The 22,109-nt window shown below is 43.5% G+C and overlaps 1 protein-coding gene across 1 annotated transcript in view; it reads left to right on the top strand.

Moving 5' to 3' along the window:
- The window catches only part of SLC7A10 (solute carrier family 7 member 10), a gene marked incomplete at both ends in the record, with an annotated part of 40,139 nt that extends 23,426 nt beyond the window's left edge, over window positions 1–16,713 (top strand). The window contains 10 exons of the mRNA XM_082770205.1: window positions 106–310; window positions 6,248–6,399; window positions 7,044–7,169; window positions 8,366–8,519; window positions 10,194–10,317; window positions 10,413–10,516; window positions 11,632–11,728; window positions 14,867–15,016; window positions 15,353–15,530; window positions 16,586–16,713. Of these exons, the coding sequence (XP_082626331.1) occupies window positions 106–310; window positions 6,248–6,399; window positions 7,044–7,169; window positions 8,366–8,519; window positions 10,194–10,317; window positions 10,413–10,516; window positions 11,632–11,728; window positions 14,867–15,016; window positions 15,353–15,530; window positions 16,586–16,713 (1,418 nt within the window). The remainder of the gene's footprint in view (window positions 1–105; window positions 311–6,247; window positions 6,400–7,043; window positions 7,170–8,365; window positions 8,520–10,193; window positions 10,318–10,412; window positions 10,517–11,631; window positions 11,729–14,866; window positions 15,017–15,352; window positions 15,531–16,585) is intronic.
- Between the last annotated feature and the right edge of the window lie 5,396 nt (window positions 16,714–22,109).

Here is a 22,109-nt window from a genome sequence, read left to right as displayed (position 1 = left end):
AGAGGTGTTGGGGTGGGAGATGGGGTGCGATGCTTGTTTGCCTTTACAGAATATAAAACAAGTTTCTCACTCACTTATCTCACTGCAAACCCTTGTTCCTTCCAGGTAACATCATTGGTTCTGGGATCTTTATTTCACCCAAAGGGGTTTTGGAGCACACCGGCTCGGTGGGACTCGCTCTCGTTATTTGGGTGCTCGGCGGTGGGGTCGCTGCCCTTGGATCACTGTGTTACGCTGAGCTAGGAGTTACAATCCCCAAGTCAGGAGGGGACTATTCCTACGTCACTGAGATTTTTGGTGGGTTAGCTGGGTAAGTACCATATCTCTTCAGTCATTTAAAAACACATTTGCATTAAGTATTTAGTGAGGAAAAGACATCTGATGTGGAAGAAACAGAACATTTGTCAATAACATGCTTTTGTAACGTCATCCTTTCTGTTCTCACTTGAAACACCCCATCGCCCCTATGCAGGGCTCCTGATTCTGTCTTCAGACTGAACGCAACGGATGCTTCCACTTTCCTCTCCGACTTAATCAAACCAATGACAGTGAACAACGCTATAAGCAAAGCTGTGTCCACATGACATTCCTGTGTGCAAGCCAGGAGTGCAAGCACGTTGTGTTTGAGGAGCTTCGCACACCAGGGTTACCAGGCTGGAGCTGCTTCCCATAAATCAAAGCCCTCCATTAGCTGGTGGTGAGAAGGCAGCAAATAATGCTATGGCACTACACTGCAAGACCTTCCTGCAGCAGAACACAGAGAGTTCCTCAAGGAGGAATTTGGCCCACAGAAGTGGCCTGGGCACAGATGCCAGCTTGTAGCTCCGCTTCCTCAGCTGCAGCTGCACAAAGCACAAAGCCTTGTAAATGCAAATGGGGGGATGCTAACTCAGGGAATGGCTTCTCTTTGAAAATAGAAAAAGCTAAATGGCTAAAGGAGGAAGGGACAAGTGAAAAGAGGTCATCTTGTATATTTTACTGTACATTTCATTGTGTGTTTAACAAGGAAACTTAAATTGTCTCCCTGTACTGGCAGCTCAGTAAAGGAACACCAAAATGTTGTGGCCAGTTCATTAATTCTTAAGTAATGAGGCCATGCAATGTGTTGGTGTTTCATTTACAAAAAATAAAATAAAATAAAATAAACACAGTAACTGCAAACTAGAGAAAGCAAACCATTAGAAAACAAGCTCACCGCAGTTTGGCTAGCTGCTGAAGATTGGGCCAGGCATAATGCAAGCAGGCAGTCACCCTGTCCCACAAGCTGTATCCTTGTTCATGCCTGCCATGGCGCAGCACCACCTGCACACCCTGCAAAGCCAGCACCTGAAGACCTGCTGGATGACAAGGCATTTTCCTGATGCTTGTCAGACTTGAGCCACTGCCTTATACTGGTTCAGCAGCACTATCACAAGCACTCTGTTTTCTACTCCAGAATCGCACGGGCCCCCAGCACTCATCAGCAGGTCTGAGCTGAAAGCAGGGCTTTGGGAACCTGCACATCACCCCCCAGAAAAAGAAATGCTCCGTTCTCCAAAGTTCATTTTTGTCTTCTGATCCAATCCTCCTATAGCAGAGTAACCAATTTAGCACACACAAGTTTAGTCCATCTGTGGAAGGAATTTCTGAGACTCTCCCCCCCCAGTGACAAGTCTGTCTGGTTTGGTCTATTCAGGCAGAAGACATTTACCACAGGAGCATGAGATGTACCCACCCAGACCCCAACACCTCCTCTCACTTTTCTTGCTTATCCCTAACCTTCCTGCACACAAAATCCACAGCACCACCCCAATCCTGTTTTCCCTCATTAGATATAAAGAACAAGGAAGAACTGTTTGATCATAGCAGCCTTCAGAGTACTTGGTGCCGCATGTTCTGTGCCTGGCAGTACTGGCGTTTGGTTGTGCAGGGGGCAGGAGGTGGGGATGGAAATTGTAATGCTGCTAAGTGGGATGTAAGAAGATGAAGAGAATTAAAGAGACACAGGCGGGAGAGAGGCACTCCCAAAGTGCAGAAGCTCTGGCTGCATGGCTGGGCTCCACGTCAAAGCACAGTGCATGAAATGCTGTGCAGTGGCAGGGAAACGCATGCGCAGGTTGTTCTGCAGTAGGGACACAGCACCTACCCCAAACGCAGAAGAAAAGGCAATGAGAAAGTCTGGGAGCACATTTGGAAGACCAGATTAAAGACCCAGAGGTCTTTAAAAAGGGTTGGAACACGCACCAGGGCTGCACCCATGAGTTACTGCTAGTACCCCAGCAGCACATGGGAGCCGGGGGCCTTTGGCTGCTCTCACCTCTGCACAAGCTCAGCCTTCCCAGCAGCATGTCCAGGGAGAAGGATGAGACAAGCTCCTCTTGCTCCAGGCTCTGGGCTGGTACCAGAGAACAGACTTTCCACTTTTAGCTTTGTTTGGAAGCATGTTGGGTTTAAATAGCATTTGCACACGGGCAAACTAAGCGCAGGGAACTTGTCACATCCCATGCTGCGGAGCAGTGTAACAGCACAGTTCATTTGCTTGCATAGGTACTTGCACGGTTATGCAGGTCAGAAAACTAACTTTACCCAAAATAGTAAGTAAGTTTAATAGGTGTACTTCCAGAAGAAAACAACAAAGTTCAGCTTTATGAAAAACCCACTAGTGTATTTCTGATAAATACAACTTCCTTTTGGATGCTCAGCAATAGCATTGCAACTAATGTAGCTTTCACCAGCACTGATTGATGACTGAACATACACCCTTACTATAAAATCATTAAGTGTTGAAGTCAGCAGAGAGCTCTAACCCAAAGCTTTGATAAATGTTACTTCAAACCACAAGTAAAACACACTTCAAATGTATTTCTGTATTTCCTTTTTGTTGTTGTTGCACAATCTAAAGTTTCCAAAGACAATAATTCTTTCAGCAACATGGGATAATATGAATAATGTTCAAACTAGCTCAAACTGCCTTGAACTTATTCAGCTTCTCCTACAATAGGCTGATCTGAGCAGCAGTTTCTAACACAAATTGTATTCTTTTGTTAATAACACCCAAGTACCATACACTCTGCCTTTCTGGTTTTATAGGCTGCTCTGACTCTATGATACATCTAATGTGACATCATTTTGGGAGCACAGGCACATCCCAAATATGTATTTGAGAACTGGTTTCACTAACTCCACTGGACTCTATTAGAGATGCAGATCAATCCGTGCTGTTCATTGCTTTCCACGGGTGAGCAAATTAGCATACAGGGGTGTCTGTGTAAAACACACGTCTGGTCCAGGAAGGATTGGCACTTCCAGAGGAATACCACTGCTTCCTAAAAGCAGGAAGCCCCACAACAGATTGTCACTTATTGCAGAGCGTTTCTAAAATGAGGGGGGGTAAAAAACATCTAATTAGAGACATTGTCTAGTACACATCCAAATTGATGGGAGGATAGCCATTAACTTCAATGGACTTTGGACCAGATTCAACACCAAAGAGCACGGCGGAGGCCGTCCAGCTAGCATTTATGCTCATTACGTGAGCAGGGCTTGCTCAGAAGCACGCAGGCAGGAGGCTGCTTTAGCAGCCCTTTGGCCATCAGCACACGCAGCAGCTCAGATTTCCCACGCAAACTGCAACACTCAGACTTCCCGAGCAGGAGAATCACAAGAACAGCTACATCTTCCTTGTTCTGTACATTCAGCTGTCTTGAGCCTTTTTCTAAAGGTCTGGCATCCTCTTAGTCAGGGATGAGGGAAAACAACTTCTCAGGTTCTGGTAGTACTGTAAATTACTGAGTAATTGGGAAAGCTTATCAGAAAGGGCTCAGCCCCAATGCCCTCAGCCACAACTCAGGGGACCACCCTTTCTGTTTGAACAGCCAGGCTGAGCTACCCTGCAGGTGCCAGGACATTTCCCTGCTTCAAACTGGGCTTTGGGCTTCCAGCACCAGGCACGCTACCTTTGCACACCCATCCAGGACTGCCATGGACAGAAAGCACACCCTGAACCATGGGGCTTGCAGCTCAATTTGTCAGCTTGTGCACACTCTGATAGCGAGAACATCTGAAACTTAGGGCTGAGATTTCTTGCAGACATAACTGCGTTACCTTATTTAATTACAGCAGATCTGAAACAGTTGTTCTTCACTAGGGAAATCCTGTTCTCAAGTCTTCCAACACAAGGTAGGAATAAAAGATGGTACTTTAAAAGCAACCATTTCCTAGCAGGCTCCAAGGGTTGGGTATTCACATCCATACTGATTCCTACCCACCAGCCATAGCATGCCCTGGGTCATGCCACCAGCGTAACACCAGGACATACAGCCCCAGAGAGACGGGCCAGCCATGGCAGCCTGCACCTGGGGCAAACCACAGGAACAAGGCGAGGGCACAGCAGAGTTGCCCAGCTCCAGTATCACCTGAGAGACCAGCATTGATAGCTTTTTATCAGAACTAGGCTTTGCTTAAGACTTACCTGACAAAATAAGATAGCATTGGGCTTACATCTTAGACAAGCTTGCTTCTTATTTTAATGCCATCTCTCATCCGAGCTTCCTGTTTGACAGTGCAACTTTGTGACCCTCTGCTAAAATTCTGCATTTACTTTAATTGCTGTTATCAGTCCTGCATGTATTTCAATTCAGCATGAAACAAATTGACTGTCAGAAATCTACTGAATTATTCACATTCTCATTAAACTGTATTCCACCAGATACCAACTTTAATGCACTTTATATTACAACATAGAAGTAAGTGCCAATTTTGGCTGAAATACTGTTTTCAGAATAATTCTTCACACTGAACATTTTTAACTGAATTCAGCTCTCTGTTCTACACAGACTGTACGGGAAGAAGACAAAAGCCATAGGGAGGAACGAGGGGGTTCTACCCCAAAAAGCCACCACCTGTGTGGCTCTGACAGATCCCAACCAGCTGCAGGTGATGCCTCTGGGGCACGCACAGCTGGGGCTCATTCAAGGGCAATAAGGTCTGAGCTTAAATTCACCCAGCACCACCAGAACACTATCACAAATGATCATTGCAGTCTTTAAGACAACATAGGTAGTCCTCAGTGATGTAACCAAGCAGGTTCCTGTGCTGTCCCCAGCACCCAGGCTCCTGCTGGGTGAGCAGAGTCTGCAGAGCTGCCCCAGCCTGACTTTGTCACCCTTCTCACTACAAGACCAAACTAGTTACCAGAGGAAGCCACTCTGAACCACAATAAGAAGCGTTAAGAATTGAAAAAAGGAGTCTCACTTACACGCACTGGGTTTTAAAAACCAGCAGCACCATTTGGGAAGTACTTGCATCATGGCAATTTACCAAATTAACTCTCTGAAGTTAATAAGAAAAGGGAAGTGCCAGCTTGCCCCATACTTCTCAGAAACAACAAGGCAAGGCAAAGGAGAAGTTTGAGAAACACTCACCACCTTAGCCACGAGCACCAGGCACAGCCCTCCCACCAGGTCAGCTGCACCAGCAGTGACCTCCCCAGCTGCACTAGATTGAGGGGGCAGGCAGCAGGCAGGCATGCTGGGAGTGAGCAGCCCTTAAAAGAGCAACACAGCATCATCTAGACATTATGCTATTTTACCTGGAAATGTCATTTCTGATCCTCATTTGTGCCAGACACCCCTGCACACTGTATTGGTGCATGAATAGAATGAATTAATGTGTGTATACATCTGTAGTTACAATTATCTATGTGTATATGGCAAGAAAGAGTTCACTTTCTTGCAATGACCATTTTTCTCTACAGAAATTGTAACACTTCAAATATTTTAAAACACAAACTGGGTCCGCTGCTGCTCCCGGAGTGAGAACAATTTTGTATCTGCCAGGATTCCTCCTGGTTTGGTGCAATCGCCTTCAGCCACAGCTGAGGCCGGGCACCAGGCTGGGTGAACGCAGAGCACTTCTGCATCGAACTGCCCTCACGGTGCGGAGCTGACCTGCCAAGAAAGCAGCCAGTACCTGGCAGGGAGGCGGCAGCAGCCCAAGCCCCTTGGAGATGCCTGAAACGTGGTAACACATCAACCCAGGAGCAACAGAGCCACCTTCACTTCAACATGCAAAGCTAAATCTAAGGGTGCCCAATGATCTTAGTGCTCACTCTTAACACATTTCTAAACTGTGCTTTGCTTAGAAATGCTTCACTTAAAATCTAGATTGTTCTGAGAGCATGGGAAAAGCGATGAGAACCACAAGCAGGTGACTCCAGCTCCTCCAGCACACCCTAGCCCTTTTTTCTTGTGCTTTTTCTTGTTTTCAGGTTTCTGCTGCTCTGGAGCGCTGTGCTTATCATGTACCCTACCAGTCTGGCTGTCATTGCACTGACCTTCTCAAACTATGTCCTGCAGCCTGTGTTCCCTAACTGTATTCCCCCCTATAATGCCTCCAGGATCCTCTCCATGGTGTGTTTACGTGAGTATTTCCTTCTCGCGTACACAAAGCTTGCCTCAGTTTTGCACAAGACCACTCAAGGGACTGCTCCAGCAGGGCTGGGCATACAGCCCCGCTGTATGGGGGCACAGCTGCAACCCAAAAAGCAGGCGGAAAGGTCCCAGAACAGACACTGTGCCCCATGTGGGACGTTCAGTCCCTCCTCACCTACCTGCAAGGAGCAGGTCCTGGGGAGCTCACCAAATGCAGGTTTCCCACCACCTTTTTTTACATTCACAAATACAAGTATGTAAGAAGTGCAGACCGCCACTGGCTCTGCATTAATTACTTACAGTGCTGGCAGGAGTGAGGTGGAGCTTCAGGGAAAGAAGACGTTCACTGGTTCCCATGAGGAGGCAGAAATCCTGGCGCAGTCGGCACGTTGGGCTCTGACCAGGCACAGTTCATCGAGCTGGGGGAGCCCCAGCAGCAGAGCCCCACAGGGGAAAGCTGCAACAGGTGCTGTCTGCAGCTGGGTGCCCCTTAGGGCAAGACCGTTCCCCTCCTCACAGCCAAGCCAAGCTCCCTGGGGGAACACATGCAGCAGTCGGTGTTTTGCAGTGCTTTGACTGTGTTCTTAAATAAACGTAATTTCGTTTCACTGAATTCAGTCTTTTGCTCTCCAGTACTCCTGACCTGGGTGAACAGCTCCAGCGTTCGATGGGCAACACGCATTCAGGATATATTTACAGCAGGAAAACTCTTAGCCTTGGCCCTTATCATTACTGTGGGCTTCATACAGATCTTTAAAGGTACTCTGTGAGACAGCTCTAACACGGGTATGGTACTGTTGCTAGACTTGATTTTTTCTACCCTCCTTACAGAGCAACCCAAAGGGGTGACAGGTTTTAGCTGAGCAGCAGGGCCTGGTTGCGCCCCTCGGAGCAGCCCCTGTGCTGCAAAGGGCTGTGGTGGCTGCGGGTGCTCTCTGGGCTCAATGGAGCTGTTTTCAGGTCAGGGCACCTGAACAAAGACACCCCCATACAGCAGATGTATGTGACCCAGTGGAAAATCATTCATCTCAGGTGCTGCTGAGGGATTTCTTCCAAGCACAGGCACACTGGAGGTATATCCTCTGTATGACAATAGTGTACGGAGTCATGAAAAGATGGCGCAACAGAGAAATCAGCTGTGTCCTTAACCACATTTCTTTCTGCCCTGCGTTGTTGATTTTGACAGAATAAAGGAGTGCATCTGAAGATGTTTTACAGTAGTTACAGAAAATTTATGATCTATTGTATGCTCCTCAAATTTTAGGTTCATAGACTGAATAAGCAATGCTGGGCCCAGCTCAGGAAGACACCTGATTCACTTGGGGCATAAGTCTGATTTCCTACAAAAAGTCTCTTGTAAGATTAAAAACTGGCAAAAATGTCTTGCTGAATTGCCACCTTAATTGAAAACAGAGAACACAAAAGGCTCATGATGTTTTCATCATGTGTATGATGAGTCACATAAGGAAAGATGAAACAGGGCACTTACAGAGCAGAAATTGTGTTTTCTCAGTGATAACAGTCCGACAGTCTTGACAAATCTTCCAGCCCCATAGACATTTTATTTTTCCAGTATTTCTACTAAACAACATCAAACTCTTGCAAAAGAAAATTGCATTAAGAATGGACAGGATTCTACCCTGTCAAGGAAGCATCCTCGAACAGTGCAAGTTGACAAAGGGTGCTGTATGTTGCAGAAGCTGGTGCTGTTGCAGAGAGCTGCAGAGCGATGCCTGTGTGTACAGCCCGAGCTGCCTCCCCAGGATGCCGACCCCTAGAAAGCACTGCGAGTGCAGTGTCAGCCCGTGGTGACTTGTAGAACATGATGAGCATGAAGTCTCAAATCCACTCGAGCAATAAAAAAAGAATAAAAGATCACCCAGTTCCTGGTGGCTCTGGGGGGTAGCACTTCTCTCAGGGGAAGGCTTAACCTCTTGCTTGTGCTTCCTGTGCAGGAAACTATGAAGAGCTGACACCCAGCAAAGCATTCAATTTTTGGATGACTCCATCCGTGGGGCATTTAGCATTAGCTTTCCTTCAAGGGTCATTTGCATTCAGTGGCTGGAACTTCTTGAACTATGTAACAGAAGAGTTGGTTGATCCCCGCAGGCAAGTATCCATTTCCGTGTCATCCAATTTTTTTTGAAGTGCTGAGACTTTGGGGCCATCTGATAATATCATTCATTTAATAAGCTGCAGCAATGTCGTTATATGTCCACAGGACTGGCGTTTCTAGAGGAGAGATTTGTTGTTTAGAAAGGATAACAGGCAAGTTAAAGAAACACAATGCTGAAAATTAGAAACAGATTGCACAAAGCATCAACTCAATCAAAACAGCTGATGGACAAAGTATTATCATTGTGGTACTGTCAAATCGTACGGTGAATCTGTAACAGAAAATTAACCACTGATGAGATGTCACACATACCTACAGGGAGAGGTATGCTTTTAGAGAAGCTGTCTGCTTTTAGAGAAGCGTTGAATTATTCTGCAAGTTGCTTTGCTTGTTCACCCAAAGGGATCTTGCACAAACACCTGAAAGAGAAGATTGGAAAGTTATTTAGCAGTGCAGGTAGCACTCTCAGCCGTGCACCTGTAGCTGCAGCGCAGCTGCGGGCACCCACCCTCCAGGGTGCCACAAGTCATGTCCCTGGGGATCGTGCGTGTGGGAAGGGGCTTTGAAATGATTTATCACCAGCAGGCTGGGAAAGCCAAAGGGAAAGAAATTTTTAGTTTAGTAAAGCAAAGCTCCAAAGTTTCAAAATTTCTGAGATGATAAAGTGGAATGATGAATGCCAAAAGCAGCTCTCGGAGCATCAGTTATTTCTGGGCATTCAATGCACACAGCAATTAAACTAGGAGAAGTTTAAGCTCTCACACAGCCTGGATGAAAATGAATTAAAGCTGCAATCTCACAAGCAGCCCTGCACATGTCTTCACACAACTGAGTGTTAAAGTGCACACCCAGAGATCTTGGCAGGAATAAAGAAAGATCAGTAATGTGTTCCCTCATTAAAATACCAGCATTTTAATGGGCCACCACAATTTCAAAGCTGAACAATGAAAAGTTATGTTTTAAATAAGGCAAATATGGTCTCAGTTGAGAAATAAAAAGGGAGTGGATGGAGTTTTTTTATTATTATTATTATTTTTGCAGCCTCTGGGGGGAAAATAAAATATAAAAGGTTGTTCAGTAACCAAAAATATCTTCCAATTTTTACTAAATCCAATCAAAATCACAAAGGTTAAAGCATTGAAAAACGCCTTTTTTTCCAAATCTGATGGACAGAAGAAAAAATGTATTATTGCATTAGATGCAGAACTATTTAGCTGTACACCTCTAAAGAGGTCTGTGGATTAGCAATTTAGCAAATCTTCACTCTGGTAGGTTACCATGGCATTGTATGACCAAATAAGCTTTATGGGATGGGATGGGCCAAGGTAGCTACCTGAATGACAGGATCCAATTCAGTTCCAGAGTAGATGAAGCTAAAGCAAACCAAGGCATTTTATTTTGTAACATGCTGCCTTAATCCAAATAGCCCTATGGAAGTATGGGGCATTTTTTAGCACATGAAGCATGACAAAGCTTCATAGAGTTTCAACCTTCTTAAAATCACGATGGGTAGAACAGGAAATAGAGGCGGTGCTCTTTCAGTCACAGCCTGAGAAACAGCAGAAAAAAAAACATGCGGCTGGACGAACACCCCAGACTGTACAAGGCTGTTGTGGTCTCACTGTGTATGACTCAATTCTTATCTACCTTCCTAATTCTTTTATTAGGAACCTACCTCGTGCCATATTCATATCCATCCCATTGGTGACATTTGTGTACACGTTCACCAACATTGCATATTTCACTGCCATGTCACCCCAAGAGCTCTTGTCTTCCAACGCTGTGGCGGTAGTAAGTAAACCATTCCCTGGATGTCTAAAATACACTTTGATTTCAGTTCTGTGCTTTGCAGTGTATTTCAGTTTCTCTGCCTTCTGTTGCTTTAGACATTTGGTGAAAAGTTACTGGGCTATTTTTCCTGGGTTATGCCAGTCTCAGTGGCCCTATCTACATTTGGAGGAATAAATGGATACCTTTTTACCTCATCAAGGTTAGATGGAGTACAATTTTATGAACATTATCTGATTTGGGGAGGGGCTGTTTTAATTTAATTTGCTAAAGAAATGCTAGCTAGACATTTTGGATGTTATAGCACATGAGATCATTGTTGGGCATGTTGGATACATTCAGTTATGAATTGCTCTGTTTCAATCAGCAAATGTAATATTGAATCACAGAATCTCTTGCAAAATAATCCTTATGAGCTACTAAAAGTGTCTGCAGATGTGGAACAACTCACAGTAAGTGCCAAACACAGCTTCAGTACGGAAACAAAGTAATTTTACATCAATAAAGCTCTAGTAGCTACAAGCTAAATTATGCTTAGCTGAAAAAGGAGTTTTCAGGCCTGGTTCTGTTCCCAGTTACAGACATGTCATTCTCGTGATGAAGAAACTCCTTCCAGGCAAGATGCTTTGCATGTACACTGCTGATAGCAGGACCAGAATCTGTAAAGTCTATTTGTATTAATTGACCTGTCTGAACTCAATTTTAAAGTTATAGACAAAATTTGAGGAAACAATCCAACTCTTAAGTACCTCAGGAAAGTTATTTATCTTAGCACTTACACAAGCATAATAAGGTACAAATCTGAGTACATATGTAACAGGTTAAGCATTTAAAAGTGAAATCTTAAGGCACATGAAACCGTATCCAAAACTCTTCTGACACTAGAAACACTATCTGAGAGATTTTTTGTGCCTTAGAGACATATGGCTGCTCACCTCACAATTTGCACTGTATGCACCCTACCCTGGATAAAGAGGCAATGCCACTGGCAGACAGGGACTGAACAGATTTCAGTCGTCATCCTCAGAGGTAATTAGGCATCTCAGACCAATTGGTTTCACAGATGACATTTAGCCACTAAAGGCCTCATATAACAAATGGTCTAGTTTAAACAACTTACGCCAGGTTATGCATGAGTCTCCTGTGAAAGTAAGAAACAAGCTGTGGTCTCCCCAGCCTCAAACCAGCATCAAATGAGAGCAGGATCCTTCCACTCCAAGACCCATGAGGGCAGTTGAGATTAGAGACCCTATACAGCTAGATACTGAAAAAGCTGTTGTACATGCAGTGGATTAGTGTTCCTATTCTCATTTTCAGGTTATGTTTCTCTGGTGCCCGAGAAGGCCATTTACCAAGTTTGCTTGCCATGATCCACGTGAAGCACTGCACGCCCATCCCCGCCCTGCTCGTCTGTGTAAGTTTTGCCGCCCCTGCCCTGCCGTCCTGTAACCTGCTTGGACCAGGGCAAGCTCTTAGAAATATTGAATCATGGAAAGGAGAGATAGAAAAATCCTGGAGAGGTCATTTATATTCCTGAGGAAAAACAAGCTGTCCAGGAGGACTTCTGGTGGGTGCTGCCTGAGGAGCTCTGACAGCTCCAGGGGGAAGCAGCCTTCAGCCTCCTAAATAATGTCACTCACAACTACCCTTGCAGTTTGGAGTGATTCCCTAACATCTAACTTGAGCTGCAATTTAAGCCCATTATCACTTCTCCTACCCACAAGGGTGACAGACTGTGTCTTTGTCTGGAAATAGAGATACCTCATTTAAGAAAATATTAGCTTTCCCCCCCCCCCTCCAAATTCCAATTTTGCCTGCTTTTTGCAAACATTTAACACAGAGGAAATCCCCGTGCTCACTGCTAACTCCACTCTGGCAGGACTAGTTTAGATCCTGTTGCCAAAGCCATAGACATGGCAGGTCCCAGGGAGAGGACAAAGTGCTCCAAATGTTACACACAATGAGCAAAATGTATTGAGAGGGATGAGACCGCAGTGCTCTGAGGACCTGGAATATTTATTTTCTGTAAAAACAAGCAAGTACAGTCAGGCATTACAGCAGCACTGAATAAAGTATCTGCTGAATGAATACATCAGGCATACAAGAGGGCAATCCACAAAGAGTAGAAAACACCAGTCAGAATGTTGGGAAGCTTTGGGCTTGTTGGGTTGCTGTTTCCCTGAAGGAAGATCTCTCTATTTTGCTTAGACATTGAAAATTTCCATGATGCTAATGACTTATGGAAGTTGTTACTTGAAACAAAGATCTTTATACACTTTTACAAAGAGCTAAGTTAGAATATGTGGTGTTTTTTACTGTGGCAAAGACGACACTAAAGAGGAAGAATAACCCCTGATACTGCACTCCCTGACTTCATAGCCCAAGCAAGGGTATTCTCCCAAGGGCATCTGCTTGAAATCTCAGTGGCATCAAAGTCAACTGCAGATTTGCCACTGATTTCAAAACAATGAGGATTTGACGCAAGATGCACTAAGAAGGCACACATTCACGTGACTCTCCTGGCTCTAACAGCAATTCTGTCACAATACACTGACATAATTTTATCAGATAAGCCTTCTGCACATATACCACTTTTATGACAAAATACCTGTGTAGTTGAGGCTTTATGGCATTCCTGGGGCTTAGTGCTTGACAACAAACATCTCGTGCATTGCCTGTACAGGGTTTTGGGGTAAACCATATAGCCCATCTGTCCTGTCTCAAGCAAACAGAAAGCACTGGCTCCATCCTGGACTCATGCCAGGCAGCTGAACTTGGCTGATGCCGATGAAGCAAAACTTCTTTGCCCTTAGAAATACATCAGCTCAAATAACGTGCTGAGTTTCAGAGGCTGTTTCACTGGGAAATAGCCACAACACGAGCAGGCTGCCTGCACAGAGCAGGGCTGATAAATCAGGCGTATGCCAGCCTCCCAGTCTGCTCCAAACATTTCCCTTAAATTACAGTGCAAATTACAGAACTAACACTGCATATCAATTCATCATTGGAGGGTACTTTAATGCAGCACAGGGTATATCAAATGCTGCTATGAAATATTAATTTATTAACAAATAAATATAAAAATAATATAGTGTAGGCAGCTACAATAGCAAATTAGGTCAGACTTCAGGCAAATCTAATTAATACATTAGGTTCTCTTTTCTTTTGCAGTGCATAACATCTAGCAGCTTTTTGCACGGAGAAAGGTTTCTTTGTACATAAAGGCCTTTTTAGCATCACCAGTGAGACCTGTATTATTACTAATTCTTTCAAAAATGAACAGTCCAAGCTAAATGCAAAATAAACTGACTTTTTTTTTTTTTTTTTTTTTTTTGCAAGACAGCAGAGAGTGACAGGCTCTCACGCCTGCTGCGCGAGGCTGTCGTCAGGCATGGTAATCAGGGGAGGAAACAGCACACTCCTCTGCAGCCCAGTACCTCTCAGGAATTACGCCCACGCAGCAAGCAGCTCTGACACATTCATGTCACCTACGCAAGAAACCTCATCGCCCTAAGTGTCTTCAATGCAAAATCTGCTAGGGGCAGGAAAGGGTCAGATGTATGTCTGACACTGTCCACCTTTCAGAGGGAAGCAGGAAGCATGTCATGTGACACCAGTGTACAACACTGCCCTATTTTAAATGAATTTTGTGGTGAGACTGCTCAGGATGTTGAAATCCCCTCCACCCCTGCATAGCCTGCAAGGCTTTTAACAGGGGAATGGAGAGACCAACGGGTCATTTGATTATGGTGGTGCGTAATTACTGGTGCCAGTGGTACACAAATCGTCCTTCCCTAGAGGCCTTTGCTATTAAAACAGCCAATTAAGAATAAAGGACATAAGCAAAAAGAGAGCCTGCAGTGACACAGAACCAAGTCCTGAAAGCTCTCTGGAGGGATTTGGACACTCAGTTTCCCTTAGGTTTTGGCCACCAGCAGACAACATTTACAGGATGGGTCCATGGCATGAGGGGTCTTCATACCATGTGGTACGACTGGGCCGGGGGGACAGGATCTGAGGAGCAACCCTGTGAACCCTGAGTCAGCTCTCCTAACTTTACAGAGTTATTCAGAAATAAAGTACAAACAAGCAAGAGTCTGCATGGAAATTTCCATCATCCATCTGCCAGTTTCCTAACACGAGTAATGTGCAGGAGATTAATGATGGTGGTCATCTGCAGCATGAGCCACGGGACAGCAGGGAGAAAGGGCAAAGCTTTTATTCTTTATAACATACAGGGCACTTGCAACAAAGTCGTGTACTGACAACAAAATATTAGTCTACCAGAAATCCTTTTTTTCCTCATAATAGACAACCTGACCTTTGCCAGAAGTCCCTATTATAGGGTCCAATAGCTTTTAAAATGAAAATTGGTGGAGTGCAGTCATTGAAAGCAGGTACAGAAATGTCCTGTTCTGGCAACACAGCAGGACTGTAAACACAGGAGTTTAACTGCTTTTTTTTTTTTTTTTTTTTTTTTTTTGTTTGCCTTTGTTGCTCTTAAGCTACCTTATTAGTTATGAGTCATATAAGACTATCTTTCTCTCTACAGTGTTTGGCCACTCTTATCATCATGCTTGTTGGAGACACATACACACTAATCAACTATGTGTCATTTATTAACTACCTCTGCTATGGAGTGACAATTATAGGCCTGATTGTGTTACGCTGGAAGAAACCCAAAATCTTCAGACCTATCAAGGTAAAAATGTTAAAGCTAAATCCCTTGGCTGCAGTAGCAATGCAAAGGGCAGGACAGGCAAATCAAACCCTCTGTCCCCCAGCTTTGAAGATCAGTTCTTTTGGTGATGTAATGGTAACATTTCAGGGTCCCAAATCATGCCACACAGTGCCATTAGTATAAAAATAGGATACAAAGGCTTCCAGAACTAAACTTGATGGGATGGGCAGAGAGGATGGCAGTGGCAGAAGGAAGGGGGATGAAACCCAGGGGACTCCAGATGCCTTGGCCCCCACTGCCAGCCAGCCACCACTGTCACTCTGCACAGTCATGCTCTGCTCTATTCTCTCCCCACAGGTGAACCTCCTCATCCCTGTCACTTACCTGGCATTTTGGGCATTTCTACTGATCTTCAGCATATACTCTGAGCCAGTTGTCTGTGGAGTCGGACTCATTATCATTTTAACTGGAGTGCCAGTGTTTTTTCTTGGAGTCTACTGGAGAAACAAACCAAAGTGTGTAAATAGGTTAACAGGTAAGCAACACCGCAATGACTTGGTGCACTCCTTGTGGCCAACACTCACAGTGGGGTCTGCAGTGCTCTTCACAGCCTCCACGCAGCCAGTGCCAAGTCCTCCAGCAAGCCCAACCACCACTGCCAGTCATGCACAGCCCTTAGACTCCTCTACAAAGCAGGCCATGTGCTGCTTGCAGATGGAAATTGGTTTTAAATCAGAAGTAATGACAAGCTGTCGGGCAGTCAGACATGGTGTGGGTGACTCCCCGGACATGAGGAAGCGGTTGTATTTTTGTGGCTGTGCAGCACGCTCACGTGGGCAACTGCTTTCCTCACTCCTCAGCATATGTGCCTCCTTTTGTGTCCCTGGGCATCCCCCCATCCACCCAGCTTGTTCACTGCGGCCTCAGCCACAAAGCAGATTCACAAGAATATCACTTTAAGCATGTAAAGCCCAACTGAACTATCACAAAAAGAATGATAAAAAGCCCTGTCTGTCCCTCAATCTGCTTTCCTCCCACCAGCACTACACAGTGCCTGTACAGCATGATGAATTATTTCATGCTCAAAAGATAGGAAGGCCTTACTTTATCACTCGCATAAAACTGCACAAGTCATTTGGGATTTAGCTGTGCTTGGCTTGAAACTGCTTTGCTCTGAGAAAAAAACTTCCCATGAGGAGAGAAGGGAAAAGGAGCCCTCACCTCAGGTGAGATGCTGCCTGCAGCCGGGCTCTCCTCAGGCTCCTCAGGGACAGCGCAGCGCCAGGCCCGGCCCAGCTCCCCTGCCTCACGCGCTGGCTCCACAAGCCTCTGGGCAGAGTGAAGGACCCCTCACATCAAAGAGTCGTTTCTAAAACAGCCCAATTTTAACCCACCTGTGCTTTGCGAACACTTCTTTGTCACTTCGCTAGAGATAAAAGCTGTTGGAGGGCTGGGGGGCAGTGCAGCAGGGTCAAAGGCCTCAGCCAGGAAAATGGCCGCCACGTCAGGCATTACACCCCTCAGGCACCACAGCAATGTTGAGGCGCGCTCGAGCTGCCGCGCTAACCGCTGCACACTTGCTCTCTGCAGAGTCGGTGACATGCTGGGGACAGAAGCTGTGTTTTGTGGTCTACCCCCAGGATGGGGTGCCCGAAGAGGATGAGGTGCCCGCTGCCCGCTCCCAGGTGCCGGCCAGCGAGACCTCCCTGAGGAAATAATGGAGCGGCCTCTGGGGCTGAAGGGGCTTCTTGTTTACATGCCGATTTTTGCAAAAAGATTTTTCTGGAATTAAAAAAAAAAAATGTTTTTAGAGATCCAATAGTGAGCTACACCCTTTATGGCATCTGTATCTTTTAGTTTTTCCCTGAGGAAAAAAAATGAAAAAAAGGAAAAAAATAAAATAAAATATAAAATAAGACACCAGTTGTTTTTATTTCTGGTAGCACGCTTGCTCAGCAGGGGAATGCAGCACAGCTACAGCTCTGAAATACTTATTTTAGCAGACATAAGGGTCTATCACAGACAGATTTGGGCATTTCAGAAGCAGGTCAGTTTCCTGTTACAAAATCAAAATGGAAAAATCAAGAGGAAGAGACGCTGGGACAATATGCCAACATAAAAATCCTGTTGCTGCCCCTGAGTCAGGTGAATCTCCACAGAGCATGACGTCTGAGGTCTTGAAGTTACAGTCTAAAGATCACACTTGCATATATATACCTGAAAGAGCAAAAGAACAGGTCATTGGAGCATCCATGTGACCAGGGCTGGAAGGGGCAAGGAAATCACGTTGGACAGGAGCTAGCCTGAGTGGACATTGGGAGTAAATTGTACAAAATCAACAGTCAGATTGAGTCCAGACTACATTTGGTGACACAGAGGGAAAAAAAAAAAAATGCAGTAGTGATAAAATCTCAAATATCTACATTTTTGAAGCATTTTGCAAAGAGGTGTCTTGTATCCCAGGCCTGAGGAAGAGCTCAGTGTCCAGCCCCAGGGGGAAGGAGACGTGCAGGGGTTTGCACAGCAGTGGGAGCTTGAGGGAGACCCAGGAACAAAGCCTGGCGTTCTTTGTTACGAACCAGGCGGGTGATGCTCCACATTGATTTGGAGACAAACTCTCCATTTTAACTGTGCTCAGTGAAAGAATGAGCCTAAATCATTCTCACATCAGATGCTCTTTAGAAGGTGTTTTGCATATTTTATTTGTGCCAAACACTTTTTAAAAAAATGTAGTTCATGTATTTAATTAATTTATAGAGATTTGCTGCTGTAGCAATATGGCCCCTTTCACACCAAAGAATCTTTTGAAAATGAATAATGCAAGAATAGCTCTAAGCAACATTCTGAATAGCTACTGTTCTTTTGCAACTTTTGAAAATAAATAGTATCGTATTCAGTAGCCTTGGTAACAGCCATAAGAATTTAATTTTAAAAGTATTAATTTTAAAACTATCTTTCTGTGTGTCACAAGCCTTTTTTCTATGGAAAAATTAGGGGTTCATTAATCCCCCAGTTTGCCAAATACCATATGCTATACAAAGATATAAGAATAGACTCAAAATATTGGGCGAGTTCAAGGAAAGTGTCTTTCCACTATAATTCATTATTTAGTATTTTTGTTTTTAAATATCTATCCATCTCTCTCCAAACTTTTGGATGGTAGACACTAGAAAGAAACTCAGTTTATACTCCTCTTCTGTATAAGGCAATTAATTATAAGAGATTAAAATACGTATTGAGCTAAAGAGAACTGTGGTTTTGTGTGTACATTTACACACACACAAAGTGATATCACATCTTAAATAACAGTAAGAGTATATGAAGTCTGCTAATAAAAATCATATTTTTAGCTTTTTTTTCTTTACCATTCAGTGTATACCTACCACATTTACACTGGCTAAATAGCATGCAAACAGCCTGTTGTCTGAGGCCCTTGTGACTAAGTCTTATTTTCCGTAGTTCAAAATCCACTGTGACAATTTCTAACGGATTAATATCTGCTTTAACTTTATTATCTAGTGGGCAAATTAAACATAGTACAGCACCTTTAACAGTAATTGTTTTCAGAATTGCCAAATTTTGGTGTGGTTTTATTTTTGTTTGTTTAAACAATTAAGCCATGGAAGTCAGCCATCACAGAAACTTTGCAGTTCTTGAGACAAGTCTGTACAGTAAATGAGAAAGGTAATAACAATAATATTCTGTAACCGCTACCCAGGCATTCTTTGAGTTTTGTTTAAGGAAATCAACGAAAATTAAAGGACCAATTGCCTCATAGGTGTTAACTAGTTCTGGCTCAAGTTTTCCCTGATTGTATTTTAATGCTTTAAAACAATCAACATTTGGCCTGAAAATGGAAGGCTGAATTTAGAACAGGATGGTTTAGTAGAACTCATCTTTGAATTACATACCCATCCCCAAATGCTGTTCCAAGATGTCTTATTTCATTTTTAGAAACAGCTTCATCTGTGCTCCCAACATCATGCATATTTTTTAAAGGCTTTGCAAAAGCCACTTCATAGAGCATACAATTTCTAACCACAGAAATCAATGTAGAGAACTAGTAAGACAAATTCATATGCTGAATGAAATTTAGAGGCGTGCGCAACTGTGTGAGTATGATTTTTCCAAAAGATGAAGCAAAAGGCCTGAAGGAGACATAACTGCTATTATTTTAAAGCCCGCTGAACAAAAGAAAAATCCCAAGACAGCTGACACTACAAGCACGTCAAGAATATCGTGCTACTTGATGCAGAAAAGCAAGTCCCTTCCAAAAGGAAGATTCTGTTTTTTGAGATCCTTGTAATTTTAATATATTTGCTGTAGCAATTACAACTCTTGCTGATTTTTGTTTTCTGCAGCATTTCAACCTTACTTTTACTGACAGGTAAATCACGATAACCTGTGCATTAGCTTTTCTGCTCTGAAGGAGAAACTCCTAAAGCAAACAGAACAATGCATAACTCTACCTCAGCTGCAATATGTGCACTTTCTCTCAGTCCAGGTCATTCTCTGAAACGAAGTCATACAATTTTACAGCTATCTTCATACAAAACAGACCACTGCTACTTTAACTGAATTAAACTGGTATGAACAGTGGTGTTAAAATGAGTTTAAACAAAGCTTTAAAATCAATGTATTGCTATACAAAACTATATTATAAACTATTATATTTATGTATCTGTATATATACATATAAAATAGTAGAGGCTATAATGCAGAAAAATACTCTGAGCTGTTTATTCTTCTAGTGCTGGCAATAATACATCATTCAGAGAACCTCAAAGGGGAAACAGACATAAGGCAAATACTTTAAGAAGCACTACCTGAAATTAGCTTTGGACTGAAGTCAGTAGAAGTTGTATTGGCTTGTTCTTATCCACATTATCACCGTATGATTATCACAGACCATGTCATCATTGTGCTACACACTACTAAACAACAGGAAGACAGTCCCTCTCCCAGATAAGACTGCATTCAATAGGCAATAGGAGCTGTGTGGGCACAGATGAGAAAACACAAGGGTAATGAGCCAAGGCTGCCCAGCACAACCTCTGCTGACCTAGCCACTCTGAAGTCTTTTCTTAAACTTGGTGCAAGAATTGGTTGTTTTCAATCCGTATTAGTACATAAAGCAGACCACCTTGACCTCAGCAGGGTCAAGGTAAGAGACTTACCAGTTCAAAGCTTTCACCCAACTCAGAAAGGATTAATGAGTCATTGTGTATTTAACATTATATGTGCAAGCATATTAGTTGGAAGTATCTTTACTAAAATGCATCAAAAGATAGGCAAACAAGATTTTACCAGCCAAGCTCAATCACATGCTGTCCCAAGCAATTTTCAGATGTCTTCAACAAGGTAATTCTCATTTTTGTCTCCCTTATTTGTGAATTCTTGAAACTTTGAAAATAAAACACATTTGGTTTCTGACTCATTTGCACCAACCACTACATGACAAGAAGCTGGCAATTATTGAGCTGCTGAGGAGTTTTAGAAATACTGAACTATACGTCATAAATGAAAACTTCATTACAAAAAAAAAATCAGGGTAAACCTTGCTTGGAGTTTTTTTCCTTAATCTTCAGAATCCTGACTGGGGTCACCTTGCTTGGGAGCAGTTACCAGCATGGAGCAGTCTCCTGCTAATAAAAGCAAAGCCTTGTTGTTAGTTTGTTTTTTACACTTTTCATTCCTCAGTGTTTCACACCAGTACTCTAGCTTCAACCATATGAGAACCTTCTGCTCTTGGACAAATGAAAAAGGAGAATACAAGGAAAAGGATCAGAAAGTAGCCAAGGGATGTTGTTTGTATTAGAGACCAAAAAGAAAAGTCTTAAAGTCCTGTGGTAAGAGATAGTAATAGAAGGGAGGGAAACTTGGAAGGCATAACAAGGCAGGAAACATAGAATAAAGGGGGGGGGGGGGTGGAAGTAAACTTCCACCACTCACACCAGCCCTCATGACCATTTAATCACTGGAGCCAAGAACACAAGAGACAGCATCTGAAAAGAGAAGGACGGCTTATTTAACAATTTGCTATGTTAACAGGCTAACAAGAGACATAAGATTATGCTTGCTACCTGCAAGGTTCAGGTCACAGATGGAGAGTTTGCTTCTAAATCCTACCTCCTGCTTGGGAGGATTAAAGCTGCTTCCTGTGAAGACCAAAAATCTTAAATAAGCAAAAGCAGTGCACTCTCTCAAAAGTCAGATTAAAAAAATACATAAATCCCTTAAGGCTTTTCAAGTTAACTCCTTGGTTTGTCAGAAGACACATCTGTTGTGCTACACAGGCTGTCAACAAACACTGCTGCAAGTGCATGGGTGTCATTTATTACTTTATTTCCATTTTATGGGCTATATTCATTTCAGCCTTGCTTACCTCAGTTATTAGGTTTGTATTAGTGCTTGTGCCGCTATCATTGCGGCTGAATCAGCACTTCGTGATGAAGCGAAGCAAACACTTCCTACCAGGTGAGGTGGTACTGTCCCTCCAAATCAAGCTGTGTCCTCCCATGCCTTTTGATTATGGATATATCTGAAGGACCATGAAGTCTGTCCAATTCCCTCCCACACAGGTAAAGATTTCTAAGCCTGTAAATTTCTAACAACACAAAAGAACTCAGTCCCAAACCTTCTACCAAAAAAAGCAGCAGGATATAACCAGTGGTTCCCTCCAAAGATGTAAGCAAAAGCTGGTGAGGAGGAAGCATCAGCAAAACAAGCACAGCCCCCAGCTATAGGAAATGAAGTGCTACATTTTAGGAGTGGTTTAGGGTTTTTTGTTATTTTAACCCCTGTAATAACACCTAACCAGTTGTATGCTTCAGGGCTATGTTTTGTTACTTGGGGCATGTGTATATGTGTCTTTTAAAGACAGTTGTATACAACAGGGAATTGCTAGTGGTAAGGTTTCACACGTACTAGCTAGAAAAAGCAATGCAGGTCCACAGCTTCAACTACCAGCAAAAAGTACACAGCCAAGAAAAGAAAAAAAAAAAAAAAAAAAAGATCTTTAGATCTCACACTGAAGGTTCATAACCTACTCAACATACAAGTCTTTGGTAGTGTTTACAGTTTAAGCACCCTCAAGTGACAGTCAGAAACCCAC

This window comes from Aythya marila (genome assembly GCF_965140915.1).
Source record: "Aythya marila genome assembly, chromosome: 12".
Taxonomy (NCBI): domain Eukaryota; kingdom Metazoa; phylum Chordata; class Aves; order Anseriformes; family Anatidae; genus Aythya; species Aythya marila.
This window is presented reverse-complemented; position numbering and strand designations above follow the sequence as displayed.